We start from the raw sequence: 23640 nt of genomic DNA, 5'->3' as shown, positions 1-23640 counted from the left end.
AAAGCTCTGTTTGTGTAAATATAGACTTGGCTTCAACCAGATCACTGAACATACCATACAACAGACCATAAACACTGCCAGAAATGATATTTTTTAATGTTTTGGTTACTGCTATTAAAAGGCCAAATGCAGGCCATAACACTTCATAGGTCCCTGTTTACAATCGTATTTGTCCCCAATGAGAACATAGTGAGCTGCATTACACACACACTAAATCTAAAATGATAATCTGTGGGTAGTATGGGTAAATTGTACTCTTGGGGATAAAGTTTGAAACGGGGATCAATAAAAGTCTTAAGGGAAATAATGAGTCTACAGCTAAATTCGATGTAGAATGTTAAATCTAAACAATACTCTATGTGCATATCCTGAACATATCTTCTTCAACCTTAAAGTTATATCTAGTTATTTTCATACAAGAAGAGAAATGATCTTCTCTGGAAGTAAGGAACCTGTTGGTAAGAACATGAAGAGATGCAGCACTGGTGTCAATGATGTGAGGTCCAGTTGTTGTCCACATGTTCCTTCACTACACCGGTTAAAAAGGCCTGTAATAATCCAGAGTCCAGATATGACGGAGGAGGATAGGGAAGATAATAATAGTACTTCCTGCCCACTAAATGGTGAGCTGGTCAAACCAGAGACAACAATAGTGTTAACAAGTAGATCTCTTCCTGTAACATCTGTGGCATTTTTGCTACTTTAATTAATATCAGACACGTAAGTAGGGCTCTGCTCTTTGGTTTCAGTCAGCAACATTTTTTTGATTTTTCTTACTTAAACTTGTAAAAAAAATTGTAATGTCAATAACCTGATGGCAATGATAATAAGATAAATTATACTAAATCATAAACAAATAAATGTGACGCAGCAATGTAATGGATAATGAAAATGTTTGTAGTAACATATGTGTACATTGACAAAACACATGAACAAAGATCTTAAACCAAACCTGAATGATAGTAAATGATCTGATTGTAAAACAACAATAACATTCCACTGTAGACACAACTGGTATTTGTTAGCCTTGCTGTGTAAATTGGATGGTAAAATTGGTCCATGCCAAAGAAATATTTTCTTTCTGATGTCCTGGTCCTGAAAACATTGAACCATCTGTGTTTCATTTAAAACCACGACATACTTTATAAAGCATCAGTGGCTGATGCAGTGAATCCTGCTTGTAGTAACATATTACTTATTATTACTTAACAAAACAATTTGTTAAAATAGCCACGTGGTGAAACTTACTGTGAAAATCTATTTACAAGGTAATAATAATAATAATAATAATAATAATAATAATAATACATAAAAAAATAAATTAACAAAACTATCTGTGGGAAATATACAACATCTGGGTGGGGTACTTTGCCAACTTCCTGAGTGCACACATCGTCTTCTCCAAAACACAGTGTCATAGGTCTAAACATTTTCAACTGGAGCTGCAAGAAAAAAGAGAACACGAGAAACAATTCAATAAAAAAGCCAATCTAGAAAGTAAAAATGAATAGACTCATGAGTGCTCACTGTGGTTACCTGTCAGCAGCATCCTGGTCAGCCTCAGCATTGCCGTCGGCTTTGGATGCAGACGCTCGCAATTTACTGAAATCTAAAAAGACAGAAACAGGAGGTCGAGTCAAGTTGGGATTTGACCACAACAAATTATTTAATGTGAAAAATGAGCAGAAACTGAAAAGACTCCTCCACCTTGAATCCAGCGGATCTGCGTCGCCGGACCATAGCCCTGCTCATTCTTAGCAGCAATGCGGAAGACCACGGCCGGCCGGTTGGAGGCCGAGCAATCGATTTGGGCATTATCCAGGTGGGCGGAGCCGACCGAGCAGGACGTCTTGCTGCCGCGGTAGATCCTGATGAAGGACATCTGACCCGGACGCTCCGAGCTGGTGGAGCGGCTCTTCCTTACCGCCATGTACATGGAATACTCCAAGATCCGGCCTGATGGAGAGGGGGGAGCCTCCCATGTGATGTGGACGGAATCATTGGCCTGTGCAGAAGAAGGATTATTAGGGAAAATGTGAAGACAACAGGGACTCTTTCTTATTTTATCAACAGCTTTTCAGTTTAAATATGTTTGATATGTCACCTTGGTAATTTTGACAGCAGAGGGCGCTCCAGGGAACCCAGGTTGGCAGGTCTTGAACTCGCTGACAGGGCTGAAGTCTCCCTGGCCAAAGTAGTTGATGCCTGCCACTCTGAACCTGTAGGTCTGACCCGGAGCCAGCTCCTGCTTCTCTCTGCTCTGATAGTCCTGAGGCCCTGGAAGCTTTCTCTGGAGGGAGAACCGATGAGGATGTGTGGGTGAGAAGAAAGGGATGACTGGCATCTTCACTGAGACCCAGTCAAGACCCTCTATGTATTACTGTACAGAAGGTTTTACCTCTTTAGTGTTTGGCGGCCGGCTGCTGATGGCTGCAGTCGCCTGGTCACTGTCAGCAGGTAGAAAGTAGTGACTGACCTCAGAGAAGAGTGTTTTGAACACACCAACATCAAACCACACAGCTTCATCTGGATTCTGCTGGACCGGGAGGAGTTTAGAGTCTTAGTTAGGACCAAGAGAGCTAATAATTACTGTTCTGAGGGGGGGAGGATATACTGAATACACATGACGTATTGTGGCTCGTTCTATGTGGGATCTAGTAAATGACCACATCGCGAAACATCCAGTACAAATATTAAATTTCACATCATGCCTGAGACTCGCTTTGGTGTTTTGCTTCTCCCGCGGCCCTGCCCCTCACACACACACTCTCCTTGGGGAGTGTGTGTGCCGCTATAAGCATAATGTGCGTATTGCGTGCATGTTTTTATAATTGGAGGGAAGCAGGGAACATGGAAGGAGAGCCAAAGCGAGTTTATATGTGTTGAGGTCGGAAACAGTGATGGAAGATGACAGCCTCCACTAAGAAAAGGATGGTCAAACTAGCCCCCATGTTGTTTTGCGGTATGTATATATACTAGGCATTACGGTAAGCATCAACAGGTTAAATCAAACAGTGTTTACGAGAAAATGTAAAAATATCAAGTTATCGCAACATAGCCACAATTATAGATATATCATTTAAACACCATATCGCCCCGCCCTAATCTCACCTGATGTGTATGGGCGTAGAAGTCTGTTGTCTTCTCAGCTGAAACGGGTTGAGACTCTGTAAAAGCAAAAGGAAAGTCCACAGTAAACTTCCCTTAACAGAGAGATGCCTCTGTCTGATTTATCACTGACAGCTGAGCATCATCTTCACCTGTCTGGTGCTGAGCTGAGCTGCTGACCTCTGTTGCTGATGTCTCCTGTCCGGCACCTACAAGGATAAATGTAAACATGCCTACTGCATCTTTTACTGTCTCTGACAATTACATTTGTGGAAGCACAAGAATCATCCAATACATAATCACTTGAAACCAAGACATACCGCAGCGCTGTGTGTCAGAGTCCATCTCTGTCTCCCTCCCAGCACTCATCCCTCCTTGTGCTTTGGTCTCTGCTGAGCCGTTGGCCGATTCTGCCACAGTTTCCTGCCCCGCGGGCGCATCCTGAAATTCAGAGAGGAAATCAAACCAGTATTAGTGATCAGGGCTCAGAATAGAGACTCACATCTAAATCTAATACGGAAAAATGCAGTAGTAGTAGTAGTAGTATTAGTATGTTACTAGTAGGTTACTTTTTGAATTCACCGCTCTGATAAAACCATTCTAAACATGCTCAGTGTGAATGCCCTGTGGAAAAACAACATCTTGATGTGTTCAAGTTCAATCTGAAAGAAAAGTACCGACATCATTGTGGTTGGTCTGCTGCTAGATCAAATACACCATTCAGCATATCTGATGATAAAACAGGGGTGTGTTACTACATGTAATGACCTTAATCTTTGTTCAGTAAGTCACATCTACCTGGGCTGATGCTGTCGCTTCTATATTAGAGGTTCCTCCAGTTTGAGGCTGAAGAGACTGGACACCTGAGAAAGGAGAGAAGGCAAAATGTCACTGTAGTGCCACAAATCTCCTCAGAAAGTTCCCCACCCTGATAAACATGCTACGGATTCTTTCAGACAGCTGAACATATGCACTCTCCATACCTGCAGAGTCTTTACCCTTCGTGTCCAGCCCGTCGGTTCCAGTTGGATGGGCTGATTTGCCTGGTGGAGGCACAGGCTGGATCTGAAGGATGTAGTGGTCTGCTGCCGCCAGGGGGCGCCACGCCACATGAAGCATGCTGACTGTGGATTTGATGAGTAAGGCTGCCTCTGGGGCGGCTGGTCGACCTGAGGACAAAAAAAACAGAATATATTGAGGGACTGTAGCTTTTTCTTAGTTTTTTTAGGGCCCGAGCCACCGACAACGTCGGGCCAGCGAAGGCCCTATTGAAATTGTAAGGATTTTTATTTTTATTGTGATTTTTATTTTTAAGCTTTGGGAGCATTTTTGGGGTACTTGTCATGCACGAAAACTCACCAAATTTTGCAGTCTTGTCAGGTCTGGTGAAAATAGCCATCTGACATAGGTTACATATTTGTGTGTAAAAAAATGGCTCTCTAGCGCCCCCTACAAATCGGACCGGCGACGCCCCTCAGCCAGTATGCCCGATTTACTTGAAATTTGACACACATGTCCACATCCGCTAGATCTACAAAAAAGCCTCTCAGACCCCTAAGCTCCGCCTACCAACATTTTCCGCCATCTTGAATTTTGTGAAAAACACATTTTTGAGAACTCCTCCTACACTCTTAGTCCGATTGCTACCAAATTTGCTGTGGATCATTATTGGATCTAGATCACAAAAAGTTATCAAAAGCTTGTTGATATCTCACAGCGTTTAGAAGATACGGACCAATGAACTTCTTGGGGCGTGGCTTGTTTATCAATACACATAACTTCTCAATAGTGTATCTTAAAATCACCAAATTTACAGTATTTGTGCACATTGCATGGTGGAACATCCCCTGCAATTTTCAGTCCATTTAACCAATAGGGGGCGCTACAGTAATTCACTCAATTTCAGTTTTTTGGTGATTTTTCCCGTTTTCAGCCTTTGTATTTGAACTAACTCCTCCTAGAGAATTCATGCGATCGACTTCAAATTTGGTCAGGATGCTCTTATGACCTTTGTGATGAAAAGTGATCAAAAGCTAGAGTTTTCATCGAAGAACCTTGACGTGGCGGGGCGGCCATTTTGCCTCATTGGCCGGGAAGAAAGAACTTGTTATAACTCCAAGGTACATTATTCAATCTGCACGGACTTTCTTATGCATGATGCTACTTCAACCCTTAGCACATTTCAATTGAAAAATGTTCAATAACTCATAGCGCCACCTACTGGCAAAAGGAAATATCATATTTTATACTTTTATTTACTCCTCCTAGCCAGTTCACCAGATCAGTCTGAAATTTTGTAAAGATAGCCTTAACACATTGATGATGCATCATCATGAATATTGGGAGTTTTCGTTGAACGCCGTTGCCATGGCAACGCATCATTCGCCATGAAAAAGTAGGCTGATGGATCAGTGGCTTGCGATGCTCAAAAACTCATGGAACTTTATACATGTGTTATAGGTAATGGGAGGACAGATTTTATTTGGGTTTTCGCCTTGGCCGTTTTAAATTGCCTCCATAGCGCCCCCTACAATATTTCAGAAGAGCAACCCCAGCGCTACGTTTGAGGTACCTGTATGAAACTTGGTAGGATTATGTATCTCAGAGAGACTTAAAAATAAGTCTCTTAGGACCATGCTCTAAAATGTACCAGAAGTCGGCCATTTTGATTTTTGTGTCATTTTTCAATAGATTTAGGCTTACTTTTAGTCGCTATACTTTAACGAACTCCTCCTAGGGACTTTGTCGGATCCACTTCAAATTTGGTCAGTAGAGTCTCAAGAGCTTTGTGATTAAAAGTTATCAAAAGCTTTATGTTTGACGGAATGGCTTAGCCGTAGCGGGCGGCTACTTTACGTGATTCCCCACCAAAGAAGCTGATGTAACTCAGCCGGACTTGTTCCAAACAGTCCCAAACTTCACATGGTTGATAACACTCATGGCCTGAGGATGTCTACAAGCTAATTTTCAGTAATACTCACAGTGCCACCTGCTGGCAAAGGGAAATCTGCGTTTTTTTGACAACCGGCATCCAATTTACATGACTTTTACACAATGTTGTCTACAGTTGTTATAGAGCAACATAATACATGTTTGTGCATGCTCTGTAGCACCACACAGGATGCTGTGGACTATTTGCATAGCATCATTCCCTGCGTCAAGCGGTCCAAGCAGAAAAAAAGCATCGGACTCCTAAGCGCGTTGTCCGACTGTCGCAGACGATCTCGGCCGCATACGTTGGAGTCTCGCCGGCACCCCTGACGTGCGGGAGGAGGCGAGGGCCCGTTCATCGCTGCTCGCAGCTTTAATTTTTTATTTTTTTTTAAAACACTGACACAATTTGCTTCAGAAAGTACAGCAATCAAAATAAACAAGGCTTCAGCGATCAACTGATCAATCACTTGAAGCCTCTCTTAACAGCTTGTTCTCAGTCCTCACCTGTCTCCAGGTACCAGAGGTCCTTGCAGCAGACCTGGTAGTTCCAGCTCCTGCGGTATCCGTCACGGCCACTCCAGATGTAAAGTCTGGACCCGACAGTGGCAGCGCAGTGGCCGGCCCTGGCTTTGGGCCGACAGGCATACGGGTCGTCACTCTGGGGTCCCTGGCTCTGCAGCTGGGACTCAATATTGTCTTGCTGCTCTGGGCCCAGGTTCTGCCAGCACATCGTGTCTGTGACAGGAGAGCAGGGCAGAAGTGAACTTGCTGGCCTCTGAATGATGCAGAATGATGCTCTCCAGGGCCTCACCCTGCATGAAAACTCTGACAAGAGCGTGGGATATTTATAGAGAAATGTACTGACCTAAGTTTAGTACACTTAAAGAGTCACTGCAGATGGATTCAGTTCCTAAAGCATTGTGTTTGTCTGACTCTGGTACAGGAATCCAGCCACCAAAAACATACATCCTGCGGACAGAAGGGCACAGTAGGCTCACCAGGTCAGGTGTCACATACAACCTAGACATTTGCTTTAACAGAGATATGACACCGATGACAACAGATTTCTCACTTGTTTCCAATGACACTGGCAGAATGAAGGCTTCTGGGAAGTGGCGTGGTGCCCCTGGTTTCAGCCGTCGACCAAACCATTGTGTCTGAAGAAAGGAAAATTATAAGGAAGTTTAAACATTACAGAGAATTGTTTCTCACAACATGCAAATAAGTTTAGACAACCACAGTTTTGTATTTAATTCAAGGTACAGCAGCAACTAAAGGTTGTCAAATGTTTAATTTTTTCTTTCTGAAACTTGCAGATAGTCGATATAATCTGTCAAAAAAAAATTTCAAAAAAATTATTAAAAAAACACTCTACCGAGGTTGAGCTGCCAGAGGTCGTCTAACCGGCGTCCGTGCATCCCTCCAAAGATGAAGAGCTTCGGGGAGCCAAGGCCAGCGTAGGCAACCGAAGTGTGGGACTCCCGCGCTGAGGGACCGCCACCCTTCGTCTCGGGGATGCTCCAGCCTCTTGCCCCCGATAGCGACTGCAGCTCCAGCTCATAGAAGTCACTCAAGTATCTAGGATGAAAAAAAAAAAAAGGTCCAACTCATTGATGCAACTATCTTCATAGAGGTTAAATATCAAAATGAATAGTCTCCACGCCAGTTTCACTGAATTGTGGATTTGCACATCAACAAGTCACTCGAAGCCCATTCTGGATTCAACCCTAATTTAAAAGTTACTCATTAATCAATAATGACAATAATCGTTACTTACATTTACACATTTATATATTTGATTTAAACACTAGAGGAGTACAGGGCTTGCTAGATAAAATGTCGGTAAGAAGTCCCCTCAACTGGCCCAACTCCACCCACAAAGTAATCAGACACAAACAACCAGTCTGCCCTGCTTTTAGGATTTGCTAAAAAACCCAGTGTTAACTAACCCTTTATTAAATGTTACTGTTCTTGTGTGTAATTACGCAGTACCTTGTTACATTGCCATTGGGGTCTTCACTATCATTGGCCAGCCCTCCAAACAGGTAACACTTGTTACCCACAAGAGTGAGGCTGTGTCCAATCCGAGGGCAAGGAGGCAGACCGTTCCTGGGGGCTCTGGGCTTCAGCTTCTTCCACAGCCAGCGACTAGCCTGAGCCACATGGGACCAAAGTCAAGATTTGAAAATGTTCTTCACTACAGCTACTGGGTTGGAATCACAACTGAAGAACTGTGATGGCATTACCTGAAGTTCATAGAGGCTGTTGGTGTATTTCCCAAACTCGACCATGCCGCCAAAGACCAGTATTCGGGTGCCTTCACAGACAAAGCCATGGGCAGCACAGCCGGGTGGGATGTCACCCCTCACCGCAGGCAGAAACCACTGCTTTGAGACTGTGATGATGAGCAGATGTCAACCATTATGCTAGACAGAACATCCTGGTGAATGCTGCTGACTTTATACAACCTGTTCGAGTACAATAACCCTTACAAACATAGATATTTATGCAGTAGCAAGTAACTATTACCTGAAACACAGCCTCACCACCTGAAGAGGACTTTTAATACCAATAGCAGTAAATTGAATGGCTTTTAATGCACAATGACCTCCATAACCTCAACTTAACTGTGTTGTTTTGTCACACTTTTTTTATTAAAGTTATTGTTTTTTTCAGTTAATGCTGCACTGACCAAACAAATGACATAGCGTTACTACTAACTAGTATGCTAGCTTATGTGTTTGGCTCGTCATTCAGTGTTGCCTGCTAACGTAACAATTAGCTAGTTAGCTAACGGAACAACGAGTAACGTTAAATTTCGGGGGGAAATACTTAACGTTACTGACGCTAACTGTTAAGCTTAAATTACGATATCCAGCTCATGTTAGTGTTTAGTTTACGCAAAGAAAACCCGTAATGCCCAAATTATGCTAAAATTGTCAAAGACCTATTAAATTAACCACAAAAGGCAAAAGACCGGGTGAGTCTTTTTGACCCCTGCTCATGCTAAAAACATTAGCCGCTAGCCTGCTCGTTGGCGTAGAGCTAACGTTAGCTTACCAGTGTTGTAAACATGGAGGTCCTCCGCTATCCCTTCATTTCCACCACCGAACACAACAACCAGCTCCCGTATTGTAGCAGCTCGGTGTCCGTGTCTGGACCGCGGTACCACTCCTGAGACGGAATGGACTTTCCTCCATTGCGGCTCCTCGGCACCAGTGGTCATCTTCCCGTGAGGGAGCCTGAAGTTTGGCGCTGTTGACGTTTCAAAGACGGAGGCGGGGCGAAGGAGGCGACGGGAGATTAAATCAGAGAGGTGGAAACAACATCTCACTCTGTCTCGTTTACCTGGTATCAAAATGTATTTACTTGCTCATGGTGATGTCACCAGAGTTATTTCGGCTTAAGCTTGGAAAATAAAAAAACGTAAAGACTGTGTTACAAACTGGATACCAGCACATTTACCGAACAGTCCCTTAAAGATGCAACGTTTTCCTGTCAATTGCAAGACTTAAAGGACACATCAGATGTTGACATGGCCTTTGAGCCACATGATAATCAGGACAGTCCATAGTGCAGAGTTGGTTGAAACAGATCTGACTTCCGTCACGCACACACTTCTTCTCAAACTGAGGCCGCCTCCGTGTTATTTCCTTGTTAAAAATGGTTCTCTATCAACAGTGATAGAGTAATAGACCCAATTAATTGCTATGCTATTTTTGTGTCTGGTTACCAATAATTCCATCCTTTGTCACATTGTGGGAATGTTTGTGAGCATGAGGTCAGGTGCTTCACTGGATAGGTGATTTTGTCCTCCCACATGAGTTTGTTTCTCAAAAATAGGCAATCTTTGGAATTCCCTCACTCTGTGGCGCTGAGACGCTGTATATTTAATCACCTGGTATTATAGGTATTTTTAGCTGGTGTATGATTTGTTTTATCTTGCAGCAAATTATATGTTTCAAATGGTATGAGAACAGGTAATCCAGTTTGAATAATGTCTAGGCTGCAAAGCCAGATATAAAAAAAATAAAGTAAAAAAGGGAAGAAGAGTAAAATAAACAAATGAAAAATAAGTGATATTTGAATTAAGCTGAAGGCCAATGATACATATGATTTTATTCTGTTCCATTGCCAGAATAAATAAGTACACCTCCCTTCATTAAATTGATTCATTATATTTACTTTGGCAACACACAGCACTTTATCAAAGTGTAATCAAACACTTTTAAGTTACGAAAGTACCGAACGTGTGTGTGCGTGCGTGTGCGTGTGTGTGTATAAGAACAGGAACCTCTCCCGGTGAGCAGGAAGATGGTGACGTCAGTTGTCAGTTGGCTCAACGCTGAGTGAGTCGGAATTATAATAGACTATTTGTGTGTGTGCGTGTGTGTTTGAGAGAGAGAGAGAGAGAGAGAGAGAGAGAGAGAGAGAGAGAGAGAGAGAGAGAGAGGAAGAAAATGAGCGCGTCTACCTGTAGGCTATTTAAGTGCATGAGTTAACTGTCAAAAAGAGACAGTGTGTTTATGGGAAATATAGATTAGCTCTCTCTTTCTTTCGCTCTGTGTGTGTGTGTGTGTGTGTGTGTGTGTGTGTGTGTGTGTGTGTGTGTTTACACAGACGGGAATACTACGCCAGAGGAAGTGCGCCGGTTCTCCGTCTGCGCGTCCCGACTTCCTGCTCTGAGGCAGGGGAGAGAAAAGCTGCAGATCCGCTTTCAGACAGCAGCGGCATGGAGCCCCGACACAACACACACACACCGCTATAAAACACAAACACACACCTCATACACGGCCAGACTAGCAGAAGAGTAGCGGCCGTCCACAGCAGGGTAGGTACAAGTTTACTTCTACTTCCAACTTTCTATGGGTGCGGGTTCGTGCGTAACGGAGAGACAGAAGCGCACTTCTATAGCTGTTTTCGTATTTGATGAAACCCGATCAGGTTCATATATTCACTGTCAACTTGAAAACCACGTCGAGGCTGCGCGTAAGGGATTAACCCTGTGCGTAATAAGCGTTAATGCCGTGCGTAAAAAGGTGTTAAAGCCGTGGGTTCTCCGGGGTTTGGCACAGACGCATGCGTAAATTTGCCCAAATGTAGTTACATTTGAGGCGAAAGAAAAGAGGTCAGTGTTCCGGCTCCGATGAAAAAATTAGCCGTGGCTCCTTTAAAAGTCTGGTTGTAGACTTTCTGGTTTGTCTGGACTTCGCAGACTAATTGCCATGCGCTTCCGGATTGAAGCTGGCAGCAGACAACATCTTGAAAATGAGTCACTGGGGCAAAACAAAGAACCATTTGAGTTCCAGCTGAACCCCAACTCCCTCCCCGTACACACACACACACTCTCACACACACACACACACACACACACACACACACACACACACACACACACACACACACACACACACACACACATACCTCCAAGAAAAAATAAATAACAAGCCCAGAAAAGGGATGGAGAATCATGTGCGACTTTTTGGTTTGGTTTGTCTTGAGTGTTGTAATTACAGTGAAGTGTATATCTGATGGATTCACATTTGAGGAAGGAAAATGTTCATGCATGGATCAGGTAAAACGTGTTAACTTACACTCACAAAGAGAGAGAGAGAGAGAGAGAGAGAGAGAGTGCTTTTACTCTGAAATTCAATAAATCGACATTTCCTCCTTTGTTTCTCTCTAGTCCAGATTTGTTCAGAGTGAAACGTCAGAGGGTGAACATAGATCAAACAGAGTCTGACATGAGGACATAGATGCATTCTCCATATGCTGTTGTGGACCTGTGTGAGTTTAATTGTTGCTCTAAAAAAAGAAGCATAGGTGTATGTGTGTGTGTGTGTGTGTGTGTGTGTGTGTGTGTGTGTGTGTGTGTGTGTGTGTGTGTGTGTGTGTATGTGTGTGCGTGCGTTCCTGGTGGTTCCCAGTGACAGGACGTCCTACCTCCCAGAAAAGGAAGGCCTTACTCCGGGGAAGACGCCCCCTGAAGCTGAATGACAGGAAGTCCTCGTTTAGACAGACAGACAGCAGCGCTACAGTTCTTCCATCACTTAACACACACACCCATGCAGGAAAAAGGAAGCGGGGATATGCATTTGTGTGTGTTCATGGCGATGGGTCATTGTTCGCACCACACGCACTTTCCCCTCTCTGCTGGGTGGTTTCCTGTCAGAGAGACAGAGCGAGAAAGAGGGATGCATACTGTGTTTTCATGTTGCATTAGTGGTCGATTATGAAGGTGGGTAGAGGAACCCTCACTTCTGATGGCAATGTTCGAGGTCATCTCCTCCAATGTTTCTCCACTGCCGAGGCAGATGTGGTTGCCATGGGGATTTGTGATGCAACTGCAAACTGTGATATCGTCATGGTTGCAAATTAAATCTGGTTCTAATGATGTATTTGTTGTGTTTTCTTGTGGCAGTAAGTAGTTCTGTATGTCCTGCTAATGAAGCACCTTGTAAATTGATTGAATAGAGAGAGAGAGAGAAACAGACAGGAAGACGCTCACAGACAGTCGGTGGCTTCAAGGTAAACACGTTGGTTAGACTCGTGCTTGTCTTGGCAGAAGGTCACTGACCACATCCTGCTTTATCACCATGGAAACATACGGAAGTCTGCCCCTCTCGCTCTCTGTCTCTCTCTCGCACACTCTCTCTCACACACACACACACACACACACACGAGAGAGAGAGAGACAGTATACACAAACAAAAATGAAAAATAACAAGAAGTACAGCGGACAAAATTATACTTTTAATCGTGTAAAGAGGGCTGCAAATCAAAAAGCTTCTTGATTGTTGTTAGCAAAGCGGTTTTATCATATGGAAATACAACTTTACGTTTTTATGTATACAGATGGGTTAATTGAAGGAAAAAAAAACCCACGTTCTTTTAATTTGTTACTCATCTGTCCACAAATCCTGCTCTTTCCAATATTTAAATAGGAGGTGAAGCAAGGGCACAAGGACAAGCGTAACCCTGAGCATCAATGGTGGCTTCACTCACACTTGTATTTACTACTGCCTCCATCCTGCTTTGGAAGGCAGCCAAAGTATGCAAATCCAAGCGATAAAAGCGCGTGAGCTCATATAGAGGTATAGATTACATATTTTGCTCACGAATCATAATGTTCAATAACTCACAGCCAGGTTGGCTGTCCAGTAGAGCCTTTGATGTTTGTTTGTTTGTTTGTTTGTGTTGTCTGTTTGTGGGCTCAGTGTGGGACAGGGAATTCCCAGTCAGAGAGGATGGGTGGACATGGTCAGTTCTGTTATGCTTGTGGTTTTTAGTGGAGTTTTCACCAGAGGAAGGATTGCGGTTTGCATTCGTATCGATAGTTCCTCCTCCCGCTTCTCCTCCTCTTCCTTGCTACCCTACCCTACCCTCCTTTCTTTCTTTGATCCTTCCTTCACTTTATGTCTTCAATGGCGTATGATTCCCTAAAATAATGTGTGAAACTATTTAAATTTAAGACCTTTTTAAGGGCTTTACTGGAAAGGTTTAAAGTTGCACTAATCAATATTTTTATACCAACAATGGATCTTAGAACATGTTTAATGTGAAAGGTGTCAGTCTTATTGACAACTCCGCAGATAATTATCAGCCAACGGACAGATTTAGCGTCTTCTTAGCACATTATTTGTTTTTTCTTACGAACCACAACTTTATTGTTTTGGTTGAGTCTCCCTGCTTTCATCAAACCAGTTTACTACAGATGTTTTTGATTTAAAAAAAGTTATAGACCCGCTGTATGCTACTTGCCCAGCACCAAACAGCAGACAGACAAGGTGATCAAAGTGGAGCATTTAGCTATTTCCCAGAAGATTTGGTTTTAGATTTGATTAAAGACAGGGTCAATATTGAACTTTAATTCACTTTGTGGCCTGAAACATGACTCGAAATGAATGCTTATGTTATGTTTGCTGGACATGTAAATGGACATTTTATTGCTGACACATTTTAAAACGACAGGGGATATATAATAAGATGATAATATGTCAATGTGTTTTAATGACAATCTTCTTGATAGTACAAAGCAATGCGTGGTTGTTTTGATAAGCCTTGATTCTCCTCTGTAGATCACCTGTGTCTCTGGTGTCATCCCGTCATGGAGAGTTCCATCACACTCTGGCAGTTCCTGCTGCAGCTGCTGATCGACCAAAGCCACAAACATCTCATCTGCTGGACGTCCAACGACGGCGAGTTCAAGCTGCTTAAGTCAGAAGAGGTGGCCAAGCTGTGGGGGCTGCGCAAGAACAAGACCAACATGAACTATGACAAGCTGAGCAGAGCCCTGCGCTACTACTACGACAAAGTACGCAACTTATACACTTCAAAACTATTCATTGTTAAACCATCTGACTGGTTTCATGATGTGATTTATGTTCTAAGGGCCATGAAACCCAATTGAAATCAACACACCAAAACTGTTAATAAAGGGGCTTACAAAAATAAAATTACATCTTGTTTCCTCTGCAGAACATCATCAAGAAGGTGATCGGCCAGAAGTTCGTCTACAAGTTTGTGTCGTTCCCTGAGATCCTGAAGATGGACCCTGCGATGGTAGAGGCGGGACGCAGCAGTGAGGAAAGTGGGGGCGGGACGTCAGAGCCCGAGGCTGACGACGAGGACGGAGGTGGGAGAAACCAATACCTCCACTCCAGCCTGTATTCCTCCTTCACCGTTGGCTCCCTGCAGCACCCCTTGGAACCGCATCGGCTGATCAAGACGGAGCCCAGATCCGATCACTACGGCGACAGCTCCTCCGTCATCCGATTCGTAACTAACCGCGGCCACTCCTCCCTGCCCCCAACCCCACCCCCATCCTCGGCTGAGACCTCCCATTCCTCCAGACCGTCTCCGGTCCAGGCCCGCTCTTCCTCCTGCTCCTCCTCCCCACCACAAAGCCCTGTTCACGCACTGTGGAGGGGGCGGGGCCAGAGCTCAGAGACTAATGAGTTAGAGCAGAGCGCCCAACCTCTAAACCTCTCATCTGGTCAGAGGGAGAGAGAGAGGTCACATGCGATGCCAGAAAGCAGGAGATTCGCCAACAGCGGGCTTTTGAAAAGCAGGAAACCCAAAGGGTTGGAAATCTCCTCCTCCTCTCTCCTCCTGACAGGAAGCGACCTTGTCTCCATTGCGCTCAACAGCCCGGCACTGCCTTCAGGCTCCCTGACCCCTGCCTTCCTCACCACACAGGTACAACATGACACATAACACATGTACTATCACCACTGCACTCGCACATAGTCCATTCTGTAAATACAGGTGGTTTTAGGTGAGGAAAAAGGAGAAGAAAAAGGCTGAGAAAGGACGATGCTTTTAGGGAGGGAGGAAGAAAATTAAGCTTGTAGACAGGGAGGAGATGGAAAGAGGTGAGCGGAAAGAGGGGAGGAGGCCAGGGAGGGAGGAGGTTCATAAGTGAAGCCATATGTTTCTGAAGCTCCTGATTCACTGGCAGCAACACACTGACCAAACCAGGACAGTAGACTACATTCAGGCATTCAGCTGACGCCTTTATCCAGACACAGTACTTAAATGATGGAAAGTAAAAGTGTACGCTAAACTGTTCTATCATCGCTGAACATTTTGTATAATTACGTGTTTGCAAAGCACACCTGAGCTGTTGTTAGCCATAGCCCCTTATCCACTTTCCCCTGGACAGATGTGGTTCTGTTTTTAGTTCCTACCTTTAAAAGTCCCTGCAGGACAGCTATCCCTGTTATCCACCAGAAACCAGTTTAAGGTGGTTTCTGGGGGTAAACTGGTATCTTGCAAGTCAAGCCATGAGCTCGATCTGGCTGGTAAATCGGCAAAAAAACATCAAAACACTGACAAAAGCAAAGCATAAGCTGGTCCTGATCAAGTAGCTTAGTGGAGCTGAACACCACCATGGCTCATACGCCTGTTTTAGATCAGCAGAAGTATGAGTGGTCAAACAAAGGAAATTTGAGATACAAAGATGACCGACAATAAGATATAGCCAAAGCACAGCCCTGAATTTTTTCAAAGGAAGCATTTGAGACAGCTTCCTGCAATGAAAAACAGATTTCAAACTATATGTCAGCTCATTTGATGCCTTTATTTTTAAGCCGATAGACAGATGATGGAAATGAGTGGAGAAAGAGATGGGGGATGACTTGCAGCAAAGGTCATGATCGACGCCACCAGTGCACCTTGTTAAAGATTGACTTGACTATTAGCAAAAATACATATACATATAATAAGTATTGCTAAAATAAATTGTAAGCAGGGTTTTAAACAAAATTCAGATAACACAATAACCTCAGTGGTGGCACTTCTCCTTTGCAGTGAGAATATAAACACAAACGCACAGAGGAAACTGTTGTTCCTGAACTGTAGTTCCGGACTATCGTGGTAGAACAGTCGGTAGAAATCCTATGTTCCTGTAACAGAACCAGAAAGAAAACCGGACTTAGTCAAATATGAAGAGACAGAAGAAAGACGAGACAGAAGAAAATAGATGTCATGAATTGTGTATGAGTGGAGCTTCCTGACCAGCATGGAGTCAGTCTGCCAAGTTCGTCTGTCTAGGAGACATGAGTTCACTAGAGAGCAGATTTGGCTTTGAGCTCTTGGTGAGACTGAATGACTTTGTCAACTCCACCACAGACCATGAGCAGCTCTCTGGGCTCATGGCCAGAATAAACACCAACATTTCCATCGTGGTGTATTTATCCTACATTTTACTTTGGGTTTTTGTCAATGTAGACTCCGTCTGGTCTGCTGCTCACTCCCAGTCCTCTACTCTCCAATATCCATTTCTGGTCCAGCCTGAGTCCAGTGGGACCCCTCAGCCCTGCACAACTGCAGAGCCATGGCCCCCTCTTTCAGGTAATACACATAAATATGCAATCCCACACATTTAGAATTGCTGTATATGTGAGGAACTCTGAAATGGCCAATCACTGTATAATATGGGCAAAGATACAAAATTTGTCAGACAAAGCCGGCCTGAATCCCACGTTGAAAAGAGGTTTCAGTGTCAGTTGAACAATCTGACAAGCACTGTCTTTTTGTAAGGTTTTCCTTCAATAACCGGACCTTAGCCCTTACCCTAATTTAAAGCGACACTATGGAATTCATGAAACGTAAAATAACACATCCTTTACTCTTACAACTGAAAAGGAGAATTCACAACACAGTTAATACTCTCAGGAGTTCTGCTGCTACAAACTTTCTTGGTTTGATATGACCAGTAGCTTCCGGTGGCTAATGTTAGCTAACGTCAGCAAACTGTAGATATTAGTTGTCGAGTAACTGAGTCAATTTGCTAACCCTAACTTGGCTATCCTTAAGTATTGTAACGCAAGAAAATATACACATAAAATGTATACACACACACACACACACACACACACACACACACACACACACACACACACACACACACACACACACACACACACACCAGTAATACTAAGAGAAAATGCCAGTTCCTTTAATGCTGTATACCCTTTTTATGGATAATTACATGAAATAAGTTCTGAAATGTTTCAGTTCTGACCGACCTGTGTAAAAAAAAATAAAAACAGCTTTTCATTTGCTGTAGTTACAACAATCCCTCCCTCATAAGTACAGGATCTTTACTGTCCTTTCACGCAACAGATTTACCTCGTCCGTTGTTTTCACACAGTTGTGTGCGTGTTGGTGTATGTGCGATTCACCGTGTGCCTGGGTTTCAAAATAAGCCACAGATGTTTCCGTTCTGGTGGGGACAAGAAGAGGGGGCAACATCCTGTTAGTTGGGGGGAGAGGGCTGGTTGGTCAGAAGCCCCTCCCAGCCATGCCAGCTCTCTTGACACAAACAGATGTACACAACTCCAAAAAGAAACTGTTAAGCATCTAATGACTGGTGATTTAGTCCTTGCAAAGGGGGGTTGGTCCTCACAACGCTGGTGCACTACTTAAGTCCCCACAATGTAATATAAGCAAGAGCAGACTCTCCTCCTGTGATGCAGCAGCAGTCGTATAGAGCTGTAGGAAATTATGTTTGTCACATAGGTTTGTTACAACATTCAATCACCTTAGACAGAACATACGTTTTCCTCATCTTATTGCACAAGTCACTCTGTGAAAGCATTGACTAACTTTAACATCACTGTCAGCATTATGGAGGTGACATCATTAATGTAATGACTACCATATATATTGATCTTCTAGTAATGATCAATGAATCAATATACTCGTGTATATACTTTTTAAATGACCTTACATTTTTAATCAGTGTAAAGCCGCAATGACTTAAGCCATTTAACCATATTAATTATCTTTAAAGCCGATCTGTTGGATTTGAACATTTCGAACTTCAGAGACACCAAGTGCTGGTATCAAATCTGATCCAATTGTCTACTCTTTCTACAAACATCACCGTATGCCATCAGAATAATTTGAAGGATTATATAAACACAAAACTAATTCTCAACAGGTGCTTAAACTGTAAATATCAAAAGTTGCACTTTCTTCACCTTCACCAATTTGTATTACATTTTTTAAACTTTTTTAATGAGTATGTCATAACTTACCAGTGAGCTCCATTGCCTCTTTGTTTTCTGCCTTGGATGCAAAAGTGTTCTTTTCAAATCAAAAAAGCAGGCTGTCTCTCACGTGCTGCCTTATCCATCATCTGGCTGAAGAAAATGACACTGACAAATTCCATGCTTCTCTTATGAAGAAATATGTCAGGGGGTTCAATATTATCTGTCTTCCACCTCTGATTTCACCTGTCCCCCTGCAGTTCCCCACTTTGCTGAATGGACACATCCCTATGCCTTTACCCAGCGTGGATGGTCCCTCTCCTCTCCTGCTCTCCTCCAGCTCCCACAAGTGCTGATGCCAGCCCAAGCTCCAAGAGCAAACTGGGCCAAACCGAGCCGGGCCAGATCAGCACAGAGCAGATCAGCCTTGGACTCTGACGATGAACCACACAGGAGTTGGACTTCCTCTGAGTTGATTTAGACTTTGATGTGAAACCTGTTCCTTTGCATTTATCATATCAAGAAACAGGAGCTTCACTCTGAAGCTTTGCTCTCTGAGAGGATTATCCGCATTAGACATTTCTTTGTGTTTACTACAGTTCAACTCCTCATGTTCTTTACGCGGGTGTTTGGTGCTTCTTTTCAGGCAAAGATATTGACTGGAGGTCAGACCTCATTACATTTCTCATCTCATTTTATATCTCGTGTCATTTCACTTGGTTTAAACTTCAGTGATGCAGACTGGTTGCAATTTCATGAAAGATGAAAGAGAAAAAGATTTGTCCAGATGTTGATTGAGTGTGGCCACGAGATGAATCCCTCACTGACTCCTAGCAGAGGACCTGCTAGCCAGCACGCTTCATTGCATTTACTTGACGCTGTGAACTCGTTTTTATCTGAATAGTGTCATGCTTTTCTTTTTTTAAATGCACTGTACTTTTTAGCCTTGTACCAGATGTGCCTTCAATATTGTAAGACTTGTGTAAATGTATTAAGCTTTAAACCAGGTTTTAATAGATATTCCAGGTCAAAATTGCACAAAAGCTTTTATTTTGTAAAATGACTCCTGGTTATTTTTATAAAGAAATTAATGGAAATGTATTCTCAGTGATTTGCTTGTGTTTTGTTGAGAGAAATGTTACTGTTTTTTGGAATAAAATGAATGAATATTCAGAAGTACTATATTCATTTTAGTTGGAAACAACACAAAGAACGACCGCTGCACAGACTGATTATGAAACAGATTAAATTTACTTTCGATGGTTATGAGAAATAAATAGTTCCAGTAAAAAGAGTCACACACCAACTGTTCACCGGCGGCTCAGTGTTTCAGAGAGGTCGAATTCACAACACAGCAGGCCTTCCATGCATCAGGCACACATACATCACGCGCACGCTCGTTCAGACACGTTCACATAAATTCAGGTCATTCATACATTTGAAAAAGTTTTACAGTTTTACAATAATAAACATTTAGCGGTTGCAGAAATCTCCTTTCGTGCATGTCACTGCTGTTCATGGAAAAAAGCTGCTATTAGTGACACAGTTCGCAGTTAACAGTGGAATAATCCTTCATTCTTACGATTGATTACAGCGACATGCGTAACAAATGAAAGACAACTCATTTCAAGTGTAATAAAGTGTCAGTGAAGCATCCAAACACACTGATACAGTTCACGTGAAACACAACATGAGGGGAAGAAAAAGGTTTTCTCATTAAGCTACCTATGGAGAAATCATTGGGCAATGGGTCAATGTAATACAGGATGTCTACCATTAATATAATGACTTTTTGTCCTGTGAATACAATTGTTACATTATTTGAAATGTAAATCGGTAACAGTATCTTCCATCTGAATTTATTCTGTTGTGATGATTTGTATCACACTTTAATTGTTAAATTATGAGCTCACAATATATGATCTAATCCATGCTGAAAGGAGAATAAATATCCTGCCAGAGGTTTTAACTAGTGAAATGATGTTTACAGGATTATTACACTATTAGCTGCAAACTGTGATAAAGTTAATGTTTATTACATTAATTCTCTCAGCTATTAATGGATTTAACAAGCATTAGTCGTGCTTACAGCACTTGTCTAGCATGTTCTACCCAATCAGCAACTCTATGTTGCTCAAATCCTTTAAATCTCAGCAGACAATAAATGTGAAATTTTCATGTAGATGTTGAACAAAAGAGCTGAAGTAACAGGAACATCTCCTCAGATCTTCTCACACTCTTGCATGTTCAACCTGTGAAGTTCAATGCATTCCTGGTGTAATTCAGCTTATGCACCACACTCCCTTTTTGCCACTATGAGTGTAAAAGAAAATCGCTTGCTGTGCCTTTTCAATGATAGATTTCTCTCTGCGTGACTGAAATGCGATTCTGAATCGCTGACAATAAAACTCTATGTTTACCACAAACCTTTTGAAGGAATAGTTTGGCATTTTTAGAAATAGGCCCATTTGCTTTTTTTGCCTAGGGTTAGACAAGAAGATCACTCCCACTCGTGTCTGCACAATAAACATGTCGATGGGCAGGTTAGCTTAGCATAAAAATAGAGACGGGGTAACAGCTTTCTTAAAGTAACAAAATCTGCTGAAAAGCACCTCTGAGGTTAACTATTCAACTTGTCATTGTTTAATTTGTTCAAAAAACAATGTGTCTGTTTATTTGCCAGCAAGACTCAAAACATGGACTGTGTTAAGAAAAAGTCCAGCATGTCACCCCCCTATAAAACTACAACTTGTTGTTTTTACACTCATTTTAAAAAATAAATAAATGTGTTCACTTGTGAGTTTTAGAGGTGTTGGTAGGCAGATTTGTTACCTTTGGTCAAAGCCAGGCTAGCCTCGATTTTAGTCTTCACGTAAAGCTAAGCTAAATAAGCTAACAAACTCCTAGTACTAGCTTCATATTAACTGTACAGATATGAGAGGGGCATCAATCTTCTCATCTAACTCTCGTCCAAAATGTCAAACACTCCTAAAAAGCACTTTTTGCTATCACATAGCTGCTGACATTATCTGGACTAGATGTGAATACACCAAATATAAATTAAACCAGGGATGCAAAGCACACCAGCAGACACTTAAAAACTGCTCAAGTGATTTTAAGGAGATCTTCTATTTGCTTCAGTAAACATGCAGTTAAAAGTGAGACTTCTCAACTGGCTTCATCTGTAGCATCACTGTCAGTTGCAAACAACACAGCGGGCAGTTAAATCTAAAATTTCAATTTGAAATCTTTTTTTTTTCTCTTGTGTACAAATGCTAGAGAGCACAGGTCTGACACCAAGTGGAAACCAACCATTTTGCTTTTAAAGGCCCCCCCCCTCCGAAAAACATGCCACAATGACACTGTTGTTTCACAAGGAGAGGTCAGAGGTCACAGACAAAGAGGACACATCTTAATACTGTTGGATAAACTCGGTCGTGTCGAGGCACCGGTCCCTGATTCCAAAAAAACACACTGAAGTGCAAGTTAAAAACAAAGACTTACTGCAGTGAAATCTCAATGCACTGAGCGAAAAAGTGTAGCTTGCAATTTTTTTTTTTTTTTAAAAAGCACTGACGTCCTGGCAGTTTTTTGAGGGGTTTTAGGGAAGGCTTGCTGGCTTCCTGTGGGACGTCACATGACTTCCTGTTCAGCTTGAGTATTCCTCTTTCAACCGTGCTTTGCGCTCGTCTTCCAAATCGTTTGCCTCCCCCCACTCCTCAGTTTTGGTCCCATTGCTAAGAATGTTCAAAAAGAATAAAAGAACCGAATGTTGGTTTCATGTTCTCCCAGTTTGATTGGACTCTGTGTGCTTCTTAGCTTCTTAAACCATCAACTTAAAACTGCTACCACAATCAGCTCAAAGTCCTGCTGTTTGACCCTCAGTGCAACACCCCCCGAGGGCAGCAGGGCCTCTAGAAAAAGGGTCGACTAAAATGTTTTTGAAACGACGAGGAACCCCGCCCCCCCACCACCACCAAGACCATCTCACGTCCCAGTCTTTCTAAACCTGGAAATGTTGTGGAGTTCAGTCAAGGAAGCTCGAAGAAAAACTAAACATAAACTCCAAATATATATATAGATATACATATTTATAAAAAAGAAACTGAAGCGTTTGGTCTCCAAGCACGACAACAAGAACAACAACTTGGATCACAGCGTCGACATCAACATCAGTGGAATTCAAACTCAAACGAAGCCGGAGAATCGTCGTCAGGAGTAAAACAATAGTAACCTTTCTGACTGCTCAACTGTGCATGGCGTCTCGAGTTCACATCATGTACACACCCCCACACACACACACACACGGTGTGTTAAATACAGACAGTAGTAGTTTAGCAGCAAATAATTCAACCTCAACCCCCCCCTCAATAAATAAACACAGTATCCAAATAGATTCAACCCAGAGTCACACGCTCAGAGGGGTGTGTGACTGCAGGTGTGTGTGTGCAGGTACAAAGGGGGGGGGACTCCAAGGGGAGGTGGGCTCATGCGAGAGGTTGGTGGGAATTGATGATGAAGTTGGGCAGTCGACCATCCTCTTCATCAGACATCAGAATAGCATGCTCTGCCTCCTGTTGATCTTGCCATTACCTGGAGAGAAAGGAAAAACAAAACAAAAAATACAATACCCATACTGCCTTTGCTTTACATTAATAATGCTATACGTAGCCGCAATCAATAAATAATTACTTTTAGACGGTTTAAAAGGGGCACCACCGATGTTACAAGCTCTGTTTACTTATAATAATAATAATAATAATAATAATAAGGAGCCCTACGCAGCCTGTGAAAACATAATAAAATCATAATGATATCATCGGGGCTATCTGGGTTTTGGGACTTGAAATGTTTTTATGGAAACTCTAAATTACACACTGGAGATGTGGTTTGCAAGAAGTGGACATTTAGGACGTGGGGGGGTCCAATTAAAGACGCAATTCCAGTGGCATTATGGGAAATTTAAACTAAAAGTCAGGATATCTTGGCCCCTGCTGCTTCAGTGTGGACTATTGGTGTTATTATGACTCCCCCCTGTCTTCATGGAAGTATAATACTTCATCACTAGAGTATCTTTAACTGCCACAACAAATAAGACAAT

The 23640-nt window shown here is 42.7% G+C and overlaps 3 protein-coding genes across 4 annotated transcripts in view; 1 reads left to right on the top strand and 2 right to left on the bottom strand.

Annotated features, from left to right (window-relative positions):
• Window positions 1-70: 70 nt before the first annotated feature.
• hcfc2 (host cell factor C2) lies at window positions 71-9289 on the bottom strand. Of its 2 annotated transcripts, none has more exons than XM_068716705.1 (17): window positions 9103-9289; window positions 8289-8437; window positions 8035-8195; window positions 7418-7620; window positions 7115-7199; window positions 6908-7011; window positions 6547-6777; window positions 4092-4277; window positions 3907-3971; window positions 3429-3549; window positions 3261-3317; window positions 3112-3167; window positions 2399-2536; window positions 2105-2290; window positions 1708-2005; window positions 1537-1609; window positions 71-1442 (listed from the first exon to the last, which is right to left on the bottom strand). In XM_068716705.1, exons 1-17 carry the CDS (start codon window positions 9266-9268, stop codon window positions 1433-1435), a joined length of 2289 nt encoding a protein of 762 aa, XP_068572806.1. In that variant the 5' UTR covers window positions 9269-9289; the 3' UTR covers window positions 71-1432. The 2 variants fall into 2 exon arrangements, with proteins under 2 accessions (XP_068572806.1, XP_068572807.1); XM_068716706.1 differs by having other exon boundaries at window positions 2399-2533.
• Window positions 9290-10399: 1110 nt separating this feature from the next.
• On the top strand, window positions 10400-19715 carry elk3 (ETS transcription factor ELK3). Its single transcript, XM_068716703.1, has 5 exons — window positions 10400-10873; window positions 14121-14356; window positions 14521-15240; window positions 16774-16896; window positions 18800-19715. Exons 2-5 carry the CDS (start codon window positions 14150-14152, stop codon window positions 18893-18895), a joined length of 1146 nt encoding a protein of 381 aa, XP_068572804.1. The 5' UTR covers window positions 10400-10873; window positions 14121-14149; the 3' UTR covers window positions 18896-19715.
• A 53-nt stretch (window positions 19716-19768) lies between these two features.
• The window catches only part of cdk17 (cyclin dependent kinase 17), a 38582-nt gene continuing 34710 nt past the window's right edge, over window positions 19769-23640 (bottom strand). The window contains exon 17 of the mRNA XM_068716702.1: window positions 19769-23132. Within this exon, the coding sequence (XP_068572803.1) occupies window positions 23092-23132 (41 nt within the window). The 3' untranslated portion in view covers window positions 19769-23091. The remainder of the gene's footprint in view (window positions 23133-23640) is intronic.

Source organism: Cebidichthys violaceus, unplaced genomic scaffold, assembly GCF_023349555.1.
Source record: "Cebidichthys violaceus isolate CVI_PGR_0920_01 unplaced genomic scaffold, fCebVio1.0.p SCAF_206, whole genome shotgun sequence".
NCBI classification, from domain to species: domain Eukaryota; kingdom Metazoa; phylum Chordata; class Actinopteri; order Perciformes; family Stichaeidae; genus Cebidichthys; species Cebidichthys violaceus.
The sequence above is the reverse complement of the archived record's forward strand: the minus strand, read 5'-3'. Positions and strand labels throughout refer to the sequence as shown.